At 32.0% G+C, this 17,750-nt stretch overlaps 1 protein-coding gene across 38 annotated transcripts; it reads right to left on the minus strand.

Annotated features, from left to right (window-relative positions):
- Window positions 1-1,840: 1,840 nt before the first annotated feature.
- Window positions 1,841-5,969, minus strand: LOC127150354 (uncharacterized). Of its 38 annotated transcripts, none has more exons than XR_007822675.1 (7): window positions 5,601-5,967; window positions 4,533-5,357; window positions 4,279-4,400; window positions 3,652-4,157; window positions 3,220-3,540; window positions 2,967-3,065; window positions 1,841-2,047 (listed from the first exon to the last, which is right to left on the minus strand). XR_007822675.1 is itself a non-coding variant. In XM_051088051.1 (6 exons), exons 3-6 carry the CDS (start codon window positions 4,111-4,113, stop codon window positions 1,936-1,938), a joined length of 405 nt encoding a protein of 134 aa, XP_050944008.1. In that variant the 5' UTR covers window positions 4,114-4,157; window positions 4,279-5,357; window positions 5,601-5,969; the 3' UTR covers window positions 1,841-1,935. The 38 variants fall into 38 exon arrangements, 2 of the variants coding, with proteins under 2 accessions (XP_050944008.1, XP_050944007.1); XR_007822676.1 differs by having other exon boundaries at window positions 2,962-3,540; window positions 3,652-3,748; window positions 4,095-4,162; XR_007822679.1 differs by having other exon boundaries at window positions 2,962-3,540; window positions 3,652-3,748; window positions 4,095-4,162; window positions 4,533-4,596; window positions 5,601-5,966.
- Window positions 5,970-17,750: the final 11,781 nt, after the last annotated feature.

Consider the following 17,750-nt stretch of genomic DNA (forward strand, 5'->3'; position numbering starts at 1 on the left):
TATTTCCACATTTTTCACCCATATGTTTTTCCTTAATTAATTATTCTTTGGTTTCTTGTGAACGGTTTTGTGAACCAAATCCTATAAAAGTTCTTCTGGCCTACTTTCCAAATGTGTAATACTAGAATTACCTTCTTTTTCATTTTATTATGTTTTCGAGTTCTTTTGTTTTACTCTATTTTTCAAGCGCAATTAGAAGGTAGTAGTATTTGGATCGATTTTCAATGCAAATTTGATTAAGACAAACAAGATCTGAGTTGTTTTATCATAGGGGCACCTTGGCAATTTTTTGAACTGCTTGCACAATAAGTAGAGCTACAAAACATCTTAAAGAGAGTGGAATATGGGACAAGGACTCAACTATTTACAAGCTTATGCTTAAAGTTTTATTTGTCGTTATTGTTTTGATTTTTGCTGCCATTTTTGTGTAGTTGTTCCAAAAGTTTTTGTTTTCATTTGCTATGATTGGCTTTTGTTTTTGTTCCAGTTCTTAAAGAAGTTGTTTAAACAAAAATCCTTTCAAAACGATGTTTTGGAAACAAAAGCTTTCGTGTGGATAAAATCTTTCCATAAAATTAATTCTGTTGGTCATTGTTTGGACGAGAGGAAGACAATTAAAAAAAATAAAAAAGGGGAATTCCTGGAAATAGCAAATATAAGGATAGAAAAAAGAAAAATAGCAAACTGTTATATTATTTTGATTTATGACAAAATTAACTAAATAAAAAAAAAAAATAGTATATTGTACCTACAATCCCTAAAAATATGTCATTAGTTACAATCCTTAAAGATATGGCAAAACCGTGTGTTGGATATTTTCTTTTTCAATTTTTTTTACTGAACATACCTTTTACAAAGGGTAATTCCTTACAGATGAATAGAGTGTATTTGTATAGGTCAAAAAACAAACAAAATATCACAGAGTATAGTATATTTGTAAACACATTCACTTTTGGTAAATCTTAACTAAACCAAAAAATATTTTCTCGTTGCAGCAGAAGATTTCACCAACATCCTAAAGATATGGCTTTAGTTTCAACACCCCTAATTATTAGGATTTAAATCAATTAATTCATAATTTTTATATTTCATATTATTTATCAAAAATTTATTAAATGATATATATTACAAAATTTTTAATAACAATTTGAATCTACAATTTATATCATCCCCTAAAATCGTCAATTTGAATTCAAATTTTACCTCATATCCCTAAAATAACACAAGGATAAATTCAACTATTTCACATTTTTTATTCTTCAAACTATTTATCAAAAAATAGACATAAATTCACTAGTAGAAAAATGGCCTACGATGACAATTAAATGCTGTCATTAAAAGCTTTCGTGACAGTTTTTTGCAGTCATTGATGCGGCAGTCATGAAAAGTATTTTATGACAGTTCTCCAAAACTGTCACGAAATGTGGTTTTTCATGACATAGAATAAATGTCACGAATTCAATATCTTATGACAGAGTATAACTGTCATTATTTATTTTCGATGACAGTTAATAGCTATCATTGTTTATATTTTATGACACCGGATAACTGTCATTGTTTACATTTTATGACAGCAAATAACTGTCATTGTTAATATTGTATGACAGATATTAAATGTCATTATTTATCTTTTATGACACTTATTAACTGTCATCATTTCACTTTCCATGACATTAATTAACTGTCAATATTACTTTTTCGATGACAGTTTTTTTTACATTTAAATGTCATAATTTTCTTTTTAGTCATTGTTTTTCTTACACTATTTTTTATTGAATACTGTTTTCACGTTGCCCTGCCATTACACATATCATTACACAGACGAATATGATCACATATGGAAAGAAACGATGGACGCTTTAATATAAAGAAATATACACTTTATAATATCGCTTTAAGTATTGGTACATATATGGTTTATTACGAACAAGCTATCTAAATAACTACATTTAAACCAGAAATTTTCCTACCAAACCTACAAAAATGCCTATACATCAATGAATTGCTGCAAATATGACTTCGTTGCTCCAATAGATTCTGGCAAAACCTAGTAAGAAAATAAAAGGAAACAAAATTGATTCAACAATACAGCACATTCACTTCAACAACACAACACATACACACTTCAACAATAGTAACTTCTAAGCTTGGCAGTAAATTATTCTTTTCTATAATTTCTAAGCTTGGTATTGGAAATGTAGAGGGTATTCAAATGGAAAGTCTTACATATATGCATCTTAAATATGACTATCTTAAATATGATCTTTCTCTCTTTGTAAGACGCCAGGAGATACAAAAAGTGGAAAATAACAAGACAAAGAAACGATAATATACATCCCTACATTTAGTCATTTAAATGATAAAAAGGAAAAGAACTTCCTAGTTTCTACCTGAACAGTATTTCTTGTGTCGTGTGGCAAACAAGGCAAAAAACTGATTGTTCAGTTTTAAGTCGATAAATTCCTCGGCATGGACTAATGCTTAGAAGAGAACTCCATTTCATAATAGCTAAAACAAAAAAGTCTCCCCAAGTATACAACGGTATGGCAACACATTGAAACTGAAACATGAACATGACCACATGCTTGTCACTATTAACTATAAATTCGGTGCAATCATCATTTCAATGGTTGAAGAACCGAATAAAGACAGACCACTAGAACTAAATACTAGTTTTCTAAGGCATGCCAGGATTCATCAGATCATATTCTACTGAGTATACTATCTATGAGCTCTCTATTATATTATCAATACAAAGCACAAAAACGCCAACAATGATCGGTTTAAAATCCATTTAAAGCCAACCCTTTGATGTAAAACAACAGAAAATTAGCACTGCAGTAAATCAGCACAATAGTTGGGCACTTTTAACCATTAGTCACATCCATAAAATATTTTACTTGTGTAAATGAAATATTTTACAGCTCAAATATTTCCAGATCTAGAAGGAGTGAAACTAACCTTACCATAGCGAGGAGGTCCTTTCGAAAGAACTCCATGAGGAGGCTTTATTCCTATTCCTACTTTGTCAAGCACTTCAGGGTTTTTCAAGTATCTTGAACCAACTAAACAGGAAAATAATAAAAGGGTAAATCTACATATCATTAGAACTAATTTAGAATAATTTACATATCACCAACACAATTTAGAACTAATTCTCCTTGTTCAACTTTATAGTCCAATACATAAGTTGAATAACATCTCTTAAAGTACACTTACCTGAAGAAGATTAATATAAGATTTTCCTTTACGCCCAGCAAACAAGCTTTTCGACTAGAATTCAACAATATTATCGACTACAAAAAATTTCTATGCCAAACTATCAAGTCCTAAGATAACCATCCCAACATAAAAGAAATTGAATCTACGAAAGGAAAAGATCGTTTAAAGAAAAGGATTTGATAGCCTCAATCGCTTCATCAGAGCTGTCCAGCTGCTTCATCACTACAGCCATGTCTTTCAGTGCACTATCCACTCGATCACCGACATTTATCACCGCCCAAATAGAGAAACAGTCCTACTTGGATCTTTTTCTATCAACTGCAGAAGCAAAAATGGCCAAATACACTAAGTTCTTGAAGCCAAAGAAAAATAGTTTTTAAAAACTTGTTTTTTATTTTGGAATTTGCTAAGTGTAACTCTTTCACTTACAAAAATGGAGGAAATGGCTAGCTTCTCACTATGTCTAAAAAGAATACTTTCCTTCTCTTCTTCATCAGCATCAAGCAAAACCTCATTTTAAATATCACTACAAAAGGATAGACAATCCATTTTCTTTGCAGAGAAAATAGAGAAAAGATATAGAGAATACAACATGAAGTAGTATGTGCTTGCATTTGGTGATCTAACTAAGCAATATAAAAATAACCGACCTGGAAGAACATTAAAGTCATAAAAAAAGGTACATTCAGCGAGAGATTAAGTCAATCCAGATGATACATGAGAAATTAGATAATGCTAAATAATCCCAATGCACATAATCCAAACTAACGAATCCATACTTATTTGATGAAAATTAATTCATCCCAATATAAAAACAACAGACCTAGTTAGTACTAACAAATCCATACTTATTTGATGAAAATTGTCATTACCAACAATCCCAATGCACATTATCAAATTCTTCGGTGAACAATTGCAGCAGGCCAACTAGATACCTATACTGGAATTCAAATTCACAATCACCAACCATTATAGATCATACTGAAAGGTCAAACCAAAAGCATTGAGAAAATCAATGAAAGAAATTAAATAACATATGACAATTCTAAAACATACCTTCTTGGAGGAGATATAAAGTTATCAGAAACCCAAAACTTCATTAACAAAATTGAAAACACCCAGTAGAAAACCCCTAGATCCGAGCAGTGGAAACATGAACGAGCTAAACAAAATTCATCCTTGGAAACAGACAAAGTCGTAATTTAGAAAATTGCCCCGTTCAAAGAAATGCTGCTTGTGTACTGAAAAAGATACTTGACAATTGTAAATTAGAGAGTAAATTAGACTGTTAGAACAGAACTTGGCTTTACCTTGCCTAAAAAAGGATGCAATTGCCAATATGAACACCAGAAACTCTAGAGGCTTGAAGATTGCCTGTTTCATCTTTGAATACAGATAAAATTCTGAAGTTCAAATGAATAGTGTATATTCATTTCTAGAGATGCTGCTTATATTGAGAGTAACTCAAGCTTTCTTACACTATCTTCCTAACACAATACCCACTTGCAAATGCAATGTGCAATTTTATGTTCCTCTTTCTAGCGATGTATTTTTTGAGATTTATCTATACTCTTTTTTTTATGGGTGTCAGAAATTGCAAAAATTGTGTTTGTGTAGGTGAAACAGAAGAAAAGCACATGTTTGGTATAACAATGTGGCAATGCAAAATACCTAAAATTCCTGTGGAAGTCAAGAAAATCGTATACACATAATGCATCCAAAATTTCACATTCTAAACTTAAACTTTCGTTAGATATATCAATGAAAATTTCTAACAAGTGACTGTCCAGCCCAATACCTGAAATACACAGGACATTTACTATGACAAAATTCTAATAACAGATTACAAGACCAATGAATCTAACGCAAGCTAACTTACTTTCATAACTTCAAGCAATAATAGTCCAAATCTTGATACACCGACAGCAAATATAGTAGAAGGTCAGAGATTGTCAACTAAAACTTGACTCATATTATTAAAATTAGTCACTCAAGAAAAGGTAAGAGAGAATTGAACTTACGAGTTCACTAGAGCAATAACCAAATAATAATTATTAATACCATTTGAAGGCAACACATTTAGATAGAGATAATTCATTTAGCAAACAGATCGTTGAGCCCCATATACATGTGACCTACAATATACTCATGGGACAGCAAATCAAAACACAGAAGATTTACACCAAAGACTAAATCTAGAGACAGAAACAACACTTTAAAAGTTAAAAATTAAAAACACAATAATCAAGCGAATCCCTCTTAAGCCCTTTCCCCTCTAATCCCTCTTAGAAACTACAGCTTTAATCAACTAAAATTGCTTTGAAAATTTACCAAATGACTCGATTAGTGAGATAGGGTGGGAAGGGTTGAGAACTCACCGGTTGTTGGCAGAAGATTGGGCGGACGTTGATGCGTGGGAGGAGGCGAAACAGTTGGCCGACGTTGAACCGTCGGCGGAAGACACACGGTCAGCAGAAGACGGACGGTCGGCGGAAGTCCGTCCAACCACAGGCAGAAGAGAAATCGAATGTGGGCGATGGCAAATCGGGGCAGACAGCAAATTGGGGCGGAAGAATATCAGGCAGGAAGATAAACTGGGCGCAAGAAAATCGGACGTGGAGAAAGAATATCGGGGCGGAAGAATTGGACGCCGGACGTCGAAGAAGGCGATTAGTTTGGGAAGGAGATGATATGTTGAGGAAGAAGCGGCTGCAAATGGAAGAGATTGAAAAATTAGGGATTTCTAATTTTTAATCAATTAATTTAATAGATTTGGGGATTTTTATTTTAATAAATTATTTTAATAAAACCTAGAATCTTTTATGACGGTAAATAACTGTCACGAAAAAGGATTGAGATTGGGGTTTTTGGAGCTCTTTCGTGGAGATGCAGAGAGAAAGGAGATAAGAAAATATATAATTAATAATATATTTTATTATTTATATTTAATGACAGTTAAAATTTGTCATAGATTTATGACAGTTTTTAACTGTCATAAATTCTTCAAATCCAAAAAATTCTGCCTTTTCCCGCCAAAAACGCGCATTTTAACCTTTTATGACAGTTTTTTCTAATTTCCTTTTAATTTTGGATAAATGAACTGTCATAGTAGACCAAATTTCTTGTAGTGATTATACATAATACATAATTGATATTTATTAACCTTTTGAGTTCAAAAATATATATCTCTTCCTAAAATAGTTAGTTTTAATCTCAATTTTTAACCTTATTTTTAAATCTAATTTTTACGCTTTAATTTTAAGTAGTTAGTTTGAATCCCTAAAATTATGGTAAAGATACCAAACTTAAATTTGAGTTAGATTATCATCCCTAAAATAATGCTAAAACAACAAACTTCATTTACAACATTTTCATTCCTAAATTTTGTTGATTTAAAATAATTTTATAAATAATACATAATATGCAATTGTTCCTTTGAATTCAAATTTTATACATTATCCCTAAAATGATGCAAATATATCTACAAGATTGTGGGGTTTGTTATATTTTAAACAATTTATTAAATGACCTTAAATATGCCTCAATGGTATTTTTGTAATTAATTGAATCTTATTCTTAAGAGAATCATCGACTTCTCTCCTTCCATGAATTTTACCGATTTGAAAGACAATGTCTGAAAAGTTCGAAGTGGGACGAGATCTATATAAAATCGAATTTTCAAATCCTGCGCGAATTGGTAGAGGTTCTCTCTAATCAACCTACTCTCAATTGTAAATTCCTCCGGCACAACGACATTCCTAGACTTTGCTTTTTCAACGATCTCCTTCATGAAAGATGCGTATTGCCCACCAAAGATGCGTACTCTCCTCCTCTGTTTCTACTCTTTGTCAACGTCGACTTGTTTCCTATTCAAAGCTTTCATTTACCAGAAGGAGTAAACGAGCTTGAGTTCTGGGTTTTGTCCCAAATGTGCTGAAGCATGTTTTCAAACCAAAAACTAGCCGACGGCAGCGGCGACAAGATCATCGAGGAAATCAAGAGATGGGTTGTTGGGATTGAAGGATTGGAGGATGGTGAGGGAGTGATTTGAGAAGGGTTTAGAGAGGAAGAAATCAGGGGGAAGAAGGAGCAAGACGAAAATCCCAAAGTTTTTGGTCAGAGGAGCTAACAAGAAAAAAATCCAAAGACTTTGAAAAATTTGAAGGAGATGAGCTGGAAGCTCCAATAGTTTCTGCAAGATGAAAGTTTGATTTTGATATGTTAATTATGTGTTGGGAGTTTGATTTTAATTATAGGGTATTTGTAGTTTCTTGAATAATTGTATTTAAGATTCAATTTTTTCAGTTAGATAGGGGTATTTAGGACATTATTCCACCATTAGTTTTCCATATTTTTTTTATTTTGATATTTTATTAATTTAAATAAAAATTTGTCATTTATGTAAAGTAAACCTTTTATTTTGTTATTTTTGTTGTCAGTCTAATAAAAAAGCATAACGGCCTGGTATCTTAAATTTTTCTTGTAAAAGAAGGGGGTGGGAAACTAACTCATATTAACGTATTAAATTAATAATGAAATAAAAAAAAAAAAAAAAGAAAAAAGAAAACCAAAGCCATCTTAGCTTGTAATTGGTATAACATAAGTGATCTCGAATCCAAAAAATGAAAAATAATTAAATTATGCAACGACTTGTATGAGGAGGAAGGTGGATGAGGAAAGAAGCATGAAAGAGTGCATGCATGAGTATTTAATATAAACCAACCCGTCATTTTCATTTTTGGTCAAATCTTTATTTATGAGATAACCCCACCTATTCAATTTTTATTTTCCTTTCATTTTCCCCGGAACAATTCTCAAAAACAAATGAGAGATCTATTTATTAAATGTTAAAGGTTTGTGGCAGTAAACATGTAGGAGTGTTAATTACATTTTCGGGTATTCACTTACACATATTGATATTTAAATAAATAAACAAAAGTTGAAGGCGAACCATATTGAAGTTGAAAGATAAACTAAAGAATTATAATTGAAGAGTACAGTCTCAAAATATTTGTATAAAAAAAAATAAAAATGATGAAACTTTATTTCCTTTAATATTTGTTAATCTAGCTCATAGAAATAAATAGGTTGCACATGTATATTTGTTCAGCTTGTTGTTGTTACTATTGCTATTATTATTATTATTATTATTATGGCAAAATGAGGTTGATTTGACAATAATTAATGTTGTTGGAAGATAATGGTGTATGCAATTCGTGGTTAGTAGGCCTGTTTTGGTATTTCAATTTAATTAAATCGATCAAACCGACAATATCAATCAATTTATTTAGAATCTCTAATAATTAACTCTTTAATCAAAGCAAAGAAAATTTGCACTTTTATTTGCTTCTTATATTTAAAAAGTACTGGATCTCCATATTATATAAACCAAAAATAGGATACATAAATGCAAAATAATCCTTTAAATCTCATAATCCTTTTCTTCAAACATCTCAAATCAAATCAATAAATAAAAGTTTTTTGAACGCAAAATATAAAAAGAAAAGAATTTATGAAATAATAAGATTGAGCTTAAAAAGAAACAGACATCAATTAGCATTGGCACATCATTTCACGTGGGAAATGGGTGATGTTTAATGTCATGATTGAATCAAATAATACAAATACAAATGGTTAATTAAATGGACACCGTGATGAGGTAGCTAGAAGAGCTAAAAAGGGGATGAATGGTGTGAGAGGCAAAGATTGCCGACACAGAATACCACAAATCTTTGACTTCTAAATTATGTAATCTCTTAAAACTCTAACACTTTACCTAATTTTTTTTTTTTTTTATAAATAAATAATTTAGGTTTTGTTTTGTTTTGTTTTGTTTTGTTTTGTTTTGTACCAGATTTTGAATGAATAAATTATGGATGAATGCCTGCACGTCCTACTCAGGAACCTATTCTTTTTGGCCTCTTATTTTCACACCTACTTTTGCCTTTCCATTTCTTTTTTTTGGCCTTTTGTCCTTCCTTTTTTGGGGTTTACTTCCTTCTTCTGCCTCTTCAATCTTTACCCATTTCTATCCTCTTTCCGTTTTTTTTATTTATATTTTTGTGTGGATTTACTTACCAAAAATAATAAATATTATATCAATAAATAAAATAAGTTATATTTATCATTTTGTACAGTAGTATTATGGTATTATTTTATAAGCATGCAAATAAAACTAAATAATATACCACATACCAGTTAATATAGCAAGAATCAATGGACAAACACTAATTATGAGAGACAGTTTAATTTGTTTGAGGTTTTTCCATTTCTTTCATCATCTGCTATACCTTTTCTTGAAGAATTATTAAAAACAATCAACATTGTTAACAAAGCTGGGTTACTGGTATTTTGTTTTAGTATTAAAAACTATATTATTTCTTATTTAAGAAATAGCTAATGTAATTGTGTAATCGTTGAGTTTAGGAGGGAGACATGAATGAATCGATATCGTCAAATTTGAATGAGTCGGATCCTGATGACATGAAAGTAAGGTTAAAAAAACCTTAAAAGAATTAAAAAAAAATTACTACTTATATCAACGCACCTTTTTTCTTTTTTTTTTTTTTGGCTCGATTATAAGAACTTCAAAGTTAAACGTGCTTAGCTTGGAGCAATTATATGTTGGGTGACCTCCTGGAAATTTTCCTACAATGCATGTGAGTGAGGATATGTCTTGGATTTGAATTTCGAATTATGGACCTGGGCATTACAAATTGTCTATGATTATTTCAATATATCCTTGTATAGCTTTTCGTAATTGTTCGTATTTCATAAATCTAATAATTTTACTTATAGCTATAATAAATATGAATGTAGTTAAACTATCCCTAATGGTTATGAATTCAAGGAGAGTAGGTTTGGTTTGAACCCTCTAATTTCTTCAAATGAATAAAGCATGGTTTAACTTAAAAATTAGGAACACATCATCAATAATATAAAGGACAAAAACCTGATAAGTACTTACCACAAGTTAGACTACTATTCCATCAGACCTAAACTTTCAAAAAGAAAAAAAGAAAGAGAAAAAAAAAGAAAGATAAGAAAGTAGATGATCTTTATAAGAAGAGAAACCAAACTTTGATTCCCATAATTAAGAAAAAAACTAAAGTCATTAGCTTTTAAACATTATATTTGTTTTAAGCAAAATCCCCTTCCCCTTCTTCTCTACCTGTTTATGCTTCCTAACTCTTTTACATATAAGAATTTGAATACATCATATATACCAACTCTTTTTTATCTCAAAAATATTTGAAGAAGAAAATATTAAAATATAAAGGTTATTCTCACTTTAATTTCTGAGTGGACTGCACTTATTAATTGCGTAGCTAATTGGTTATAATATATTTAAGCTCAAACCCATTTGGGGATAATTTCCAAACAATAATTTTCATATTTTTATTGACTATTGAGGAAAATAAAAAAGATGAAAAAGCGTAGGATAATGGAGGGACAAGAGTGTGAGAAAGTCTAAAAAGATGGTAAAAATGGTTCAAATGTCTGAATTGATGACCAGTATATATATATATATATATAGATATAATGCACATTATTAATTAGTGCTACACACATTGCCCACTGGGGGATCATAACAAAGCTTGATTTTCAGTCCACCAATTTTGACCCCTTTTTTGTTTAGCACTTTTGACTTTTGAGTGACCAAAATACTCAGTTTGACAAACACAACTTTTTTACTTTTCCTAAAAATATATATATATATATATATATATATAAAACTCAATTATCAAGGGGTTGATGTGGAAGTAATATAACCCATCCTCCCATGGCTTTAAGCACCTTTTGTGTCTAATCAGGTATTGATCAACATCTTAAATCAATGTACCTATTAATTACAAAATAAAATTATTATGGTTGAATTTGACATCATTTTTCTTTTCTTATTTTGTAGAGAAGTAATACAAATAATTTTTTCATTATATGTTTTTTAAAATTTATTAGATATAAGATTAAAAGTTTATACCGATATTTAAAATAATTAAATAATTTAAAGATAAATTATTAGAGTCAAAATTAAAAATTTAGGAGTTTATCGATTAATGTTTTTGAAACTTAAAAGGACATAAACTTGTAATGGAATCTTCACGTAAATGTAACATTATATTAAATGCATTTTTGTTTCTTTTGCAAAGGTAATATTGTTTTTTTTCTTTTTTTTCTTTTTTTTTTCAGAAATCGAACACAGTTCACATCGATTTTTTACAAAGAAAATTTAACTTTTGAAAATGAACTTTGTTTTATTGATTTGTAATATAAGTATTACGGTCTTTAATTTTTATTCTCTAATGCTTTCGATCTTTAAGTTGGTCGATCAACTTTTGAACTTAATAATCTTTTACGGGGATCGACCTTTGGATTTATTAATTTTCTTTAAGGACGGGCCTTTGTGACTTGTTGATCCTTTTTAAGATCAATTTTCAATTGGTAGATAGTGAAGAGACAATCAACTTGTTGAAGCCTTTGAATTTTTTAGCAGATCAATCTTCAATTTGTAGATGGTGAAAAGTCGATCAATTTGTTGAAGCTAAGCCTTCAAATTTGTGAGAAGATTAATCTTCAGTTTATAGATGATGAAGAGTCGATCAACTTTTTGAAGCCTTCAAATATGTGAGGAGATCAATCTTCAATTTTGTAGATTATGAAGATATAATCAATTTGTTGAAGAAGAGACAATATATTTGTTCAAAAAAAATGCTTAAATTGTTGAAGAATATGCAAATCTATTCGTTGGAGAAGAGGTGCTCAATTTGTCAAAAGACGGGGAGTTCTATTCGTTGGAGAAGAGATGTTCAATTTGTTGAATTTGATAGAATCTATTCGTTAAAAGAGATGCTTAATTTGTTGAAGGTAGAATATCACTTTGTTGAATTCTATGAATTCCGATTTTTAGATCTCTACAATAATTTATAACGACCTAACTCTTTATACTAAACTGAAATCATTACCTTGAATAAAACTTTTGACACTTTCTTGAAAAGAGAAAAACTAAATCTTTATTAAAAAAAAATTTCAAACAATTGTTCATAAAACAAAATTTAGCAAAATCTGTGAAATACCACGAAAATGTGTTGTAGCTGATTGTAACGACTCAACTCCTTATACTGAGCTGAAGTCATTACTAAATGTAAATACCATAATTTAAGTCATAAAATTTGGTTAAAATGAATAAAACCTCGGAATTTTATAAAAAAAAACCAAATCAGGGTAATGTGCGAAATAGTAAATAAGAAAAAAAATAAAACTCAAGTACTAATGTTTAAAACGGGGTGTAAGCGGAAGCAGAAATCCCTATGGCTCGCCATGGTCACTTCTGGTCGCTCGCCAGCTTGCCCTTGCCCCTACCTCGACCTCTACCTGAAAAACATGACATGGAGAGAGTGAGTATAAAATACTCCGTAAGGGACCCACTACTAGTCCCACTAGGTACCTGTTAACTTCCTATTAGAGTCCTGAAAAGGGTACCCAATAACTGGCACGTTCCTGAACACGTGCAACATGCGCTCCTGTAGGAACGAAAATCTGGTCTTCGGTGTCCCGAGGGAGCACCTAGGACATACTGGTCTGTAGCAAACCCGGAGGAAACACTAAGACAATCGGGCTGTGAGGATCCCGTCGAATCACTCGAATCATATCTATATCCATGTTAGATTGGCGTCCCGTCGGACTACGCAATCCTAAATAGGTGGTGATCCCGAAGGACACCCATGCAGGTACGACTCTAATAGGCTAAGCTAACAGGTACCCCTAACCATAGCATACACATACATAACATTACCATGTAATCATATCAGTCAAGTCATCATCTCACATCTCATCACAATATCCAACATACAGTCATAATAAGCCACGTCATCACATTATACCATGCCATCATATCAAACCATATTATCAGTCACATCATGCTCTCATTAATTTACATGTGTTATACAGTCTAGTCCTCAACGTGCATAGCTGGAAGTGTATGCGGTCTCATGATTCTAGTCGTAGAGCTAGTAGTAGAAATCTCTTACCTGGAGATTTGGTCGACTAGTCCTAACAGCAAGAAAAATGTGCTTTCTAAGCAGCGGGGCCCTAAATGGTTAGGAACAACAATTAACAACCTAACCTTCATGGAAAAGAAGTCCAAGAGTCGTTCGAAGCAACTTACCCAAGATCAAGGTTGCACTAATTCCCTTTAAGTCGAGAAATCCCACGTTCCAACTCCACTTGGTCCAACCGACCCTTTCAGAAAAATAATTTAATTTAACCCAAAATTAAATTATTTAAAACCAAAATTACTCTTCGTTGGGTATGCCAAAAACCCAACCAACTTACCACAAACTTACCAAGGACACGTGGGGGAAAGGACCAAAGAACTAGGTGGCTCCAAAAAGGCTTGGCGGCTCGGCTGGAAAAGCAGGGATCGGCTCAGCTTGGGCACAGCCTCGGCTCGGGCGTAGGTGCTGCGTGCGTGCGGCTCAGCTTGCGGCAGAAGGGAGGCGCGGTTTGGCTTGCGGGTGCACGCGGTGCGGCTTGACGCTCGGGCGTGGCTTGATGTTTGGGTCGAGTGGCGGCGCGAAACGGCTGCGCGGGTCGGGTTTCGGGTCAAAGGTGCAGCGTCTCTGTTCGGGTCGGGAATGTGGATCAGCTGCGACAGAAGGCGTGACTCGGGTCGCAAAGGGGTGATACGGATCGAGTTTCCGACTTGGGCGACGGCGTGCAGGTGGAGGAGACGCGGCGCTCGGCAGGTGTTTCGTTTGGACGCGGGGCAGAGATGCGATCGGGTCACGCGACGAGGTGCGGCGCACGGCTTCCGGATTCGGCGGCTGGCGGCGCGGGCGGCGGCTTCGATGGATGTTGGTCGGCTCGGCTGCTCTGTGACGACGTCGACGGCGGCAACTGGTGGAGGAGGAAGAGGCAGCGACGGATTTTAAGGCTAGGGTTTTTTTCTTCTTGGTGAAGGTGATGGTGCATTAATTGCACCTCCCAATGCCCCATTTAAATAAAATAAAACCTTTTATTTTATTTTATTTGCTTTAATTTAATGTTTTACCCCTTTTCCCCAAAAATCTCAATTCCAACCAATCACATACATCCCTTCTTTTCCTTTTTCTTTTACCAAATAATATTTCACCATTAACTTTAACCAAATCAATTTTCTCTCTCCTCCACCCAACTATCTTTAATATTCACCAAATAACTTTACCAAATTTATTTTTCAAATAAAACTATTATTAACCAATTCAAAATAATTATAACTTTAAACCTTAATTAATCACAAGGTCAAAATAATCAAGTTCCTCAAATAAATTCGAAATTTCCATATCCACACTTAAGATAATAATAAAAAGGAAATCAAATTTGTTGGGGTGTTACACTGATTTAAACAAATTTTAAAGAAAATAAAAATAAATAAGTAAAGATTAAAATTTTAAATAAAATGTTTAAAATGAAAAAAATACTGAAAAACAAATAATGAAAAACAGAAGCAAGACTAATTCTGATCCCCCTATGACATGTCACGACCCTCATGTTGCTCGCCAGCTTTCCATTTCCTCAACGTTTCACTATAAGAATACGGAGTATTCCCGACGACACAAATCGTCGGCGAAAACAGTAAAGCGCGACAACGAAAGTACTTCCAACATAGACTTATCCATCGACAAGAACATCGGGAGTAGTGCCTTGGGGCAGCTTTGTCCAACACATCCAATGGACGATGTCGGCGTAGACTTATCCCAGACGCAGACCATGTCGATGCGTAGACAACATCGGTATGTAGTGGACTACGCCCGACGTCATCTACGTGCACAGGGAAAGGGCAATGTCGACACTTTGTTAGGGAAAAGTTTCCCCCAACGTAATCTACGTACGTTGAGGAAACACATGACCCCGATGTATTTATACGTCGAGATAAACTTATTTGTTATTATTTTATTTTTTTACTTTTTTTATCATGAGATATTGTTTTCGGTTCTGCTTCAGAAGGCCAGAAACAAAATTTGTAACAAATTATTAAAGTTAAAAAAAGTTCAATTTATAAAACAAATTACAAAACGTGTATAACAAAAATTACAATTGAACTGTTCAAATCGTTCAAAATAATTACACTAAAAGGAAAAAAAAACTACACCCATCTCCTAACACATAGTCGCAGACACCAAAATAAAGAATGTCAAACCTACAACTTACATAAAAATACATTTAGATATATATCACAAACGAGAACTTAAAAAAATTAAATGTTTAAAAATACATACCCCAAGTGTTCACGGTTTTCTCTATGCCTGACTCATATCCTCGATCATCTTTCTCATCGTCTCTTCCATTTATTGTGCATGTTCTGTCATTTTTCGGTCACACTCCTCCTCCTTCAGTTGTTGTTCTTCAATTCGACAGTTAGCGGTTTCGAGGCTAGCCTTTAGTTCGCTAACCTCTTCCAAGTGTGCCTGTTGGTCATAAAAGTAGGAAGAACTGGAAGCAGAACTCTTCCAGCACTTGGACTTGGGGCCCTAACCAAGATTTTTTTGGTAGCTCGGTCATCTACCTAAAACAGTCCTACATATCTCGTCCCGAGAGAGTGGTTGAGAACCTTCTGAAGTGGGATGAGACTAGAGTTCCAGCTTTCGACTCGACACAATACAAGTTGTAAGTTGTGAGATTATCAGAAATAAAATAGAAAGTGAACAATACAGGTGTTTTATAAAAAGTTTTCATAAACTTACGTGCGCATCCGTCGTTGCTTGTGTAATGAACTCACCAGTCCTATTGGCGTGTGTTTATCGAAATAACTCGACACAGTCTACCGGATGATTGCGTTCTACGGTGAGCTCATGTTATCGTTGAAGGAACGACTTGGATCCGCTCCTGTGGTTGTAAGGTTGCTTCGCTCTAGCAGCCTTGTTCCTTGATTGCTCTTACATTCAAACAATCAAAATGTTATATCTAAACAACAAAAATGAAGTCTTGTGAAATCAAATTAAAGTAGATGATATAAATCACTTGAAATTGTCAAGTCAGGTAATGATTAAAAAGAAGGTGCCAATCTTGACACTTAAAAACTGTCATAAATTCTTCAAATCCGAAAAATTTCGTCTTTTCCCGTCAAAAACACGCTTTCTTTGTATTTATAATAGTATTTTCACACTCCAACCTCAAGTTGGCCATACCCAACTGTCATAGAAACTCATATTTCTTGTAGTGGATATTATAAGTTTTTATATTTATATGTAATAATAACATTTTTTTATTCATTTGTTAATAGGGGGCAAGGAAACAATCATCAAGATATATGATGACAAATTCGAATGAGTTGCTTGAACCTGTTTCAAACTTGAAGACTTGTTGATGTTTAAGTAATTTTGATTACAAGTTTATTATTTTTATTTTATTAATGATGTTGAACAAATTTTGTACCAAGTTGTTGATACATTTTGATTTTGTTAAATGTTATAATATTAGTGATTGTTGGTATCTTGCAGAAATTGTTGTATAGTTGTATGTATGTGGATTTTTCATATTTTTGATGTTTCTGTAATTTAACGTTTGATTAGATGAGGTCGCATATATTGGAGGGTTTAAATGACCCAATATATATATACATACATATATATATACATACATATATATATACATACATATATATATACATACATATATATATACATACATACATACATATATATATATATATATTGTTGCGACGTGATCGTGACGCGGAGTGATCGATGTCCTCATTCATTTAATCTTTAATAAACAATTTGCTTTAATTTCTTTAAATACGACCTGAAATTTTAAATTGTTTTTAAGTAATACTACGGTTGAATAAATTACTATTTTTCCTTTTAAAATAAAAATTATAATGAATTAATAAAGATATAAAAATAAGGAAGAAGAAAGAAAAAGACCACATCTTTTTTAAAATACGAACATAATTTGGTAAAAACTTTAGATTCAAAATTTAATTGAAATAAATTTTAAATCAAATATCGTCCTTAAATTGATTTTTTCCAAAATGGAATCTTTATATATAAAGTTTAAATAATTTTTAAAATATTTTTATATTAAAAAATATTTAATTTAATATTAAATGGTCTGATTTGATTTTGTTTGGTTCTTTTTATAAATTTAATAAAATTTGTCATTTTAAAAATGGATAGAAATAGTTTAGATATAGATAGACTAGTTTTAAAATAAAATATTTAAAAAAGTGAGAAAAAGTAAAATAACAAAAACAAACAAATGACATTAAATAGTAAAATTTTAAAAAGTAAAAATGTTAAATAGAAAGACTAAATATATAAACTAATTACAATTAGTGTTTAATTAAAATTAATTTTCTAAATAAAATAAATTTAAAAATAATATATTTTTTTAAGATCATTAAATTAATTAAAAATAAATGACATTTGATAAATAAAAGAGTAAAATTTAGAAGAAGGAGAGAGGAGAAGGAGGATTATGGAAAATTTGAAGATGACTTAAGAAGAAGGAGAAAGAAGAAATGAGGATTATGATAACCCTAAAACAAG

This window comes from Cucumis melo, chromosome 7 (assembly GCF_025177605.1).
Source record: "Cucumis melo cultivar AY chromosome 7, USDA_Cmelo_AY_1.0, whole genome shotgun sequence".
Lineage (NCBI taxonomy): Eukaryota > Viridiplantae > Streptophyta > Magnoliopsida > Cucurbitales > Cucurbitaceae > Cucumis > Cucumis melo.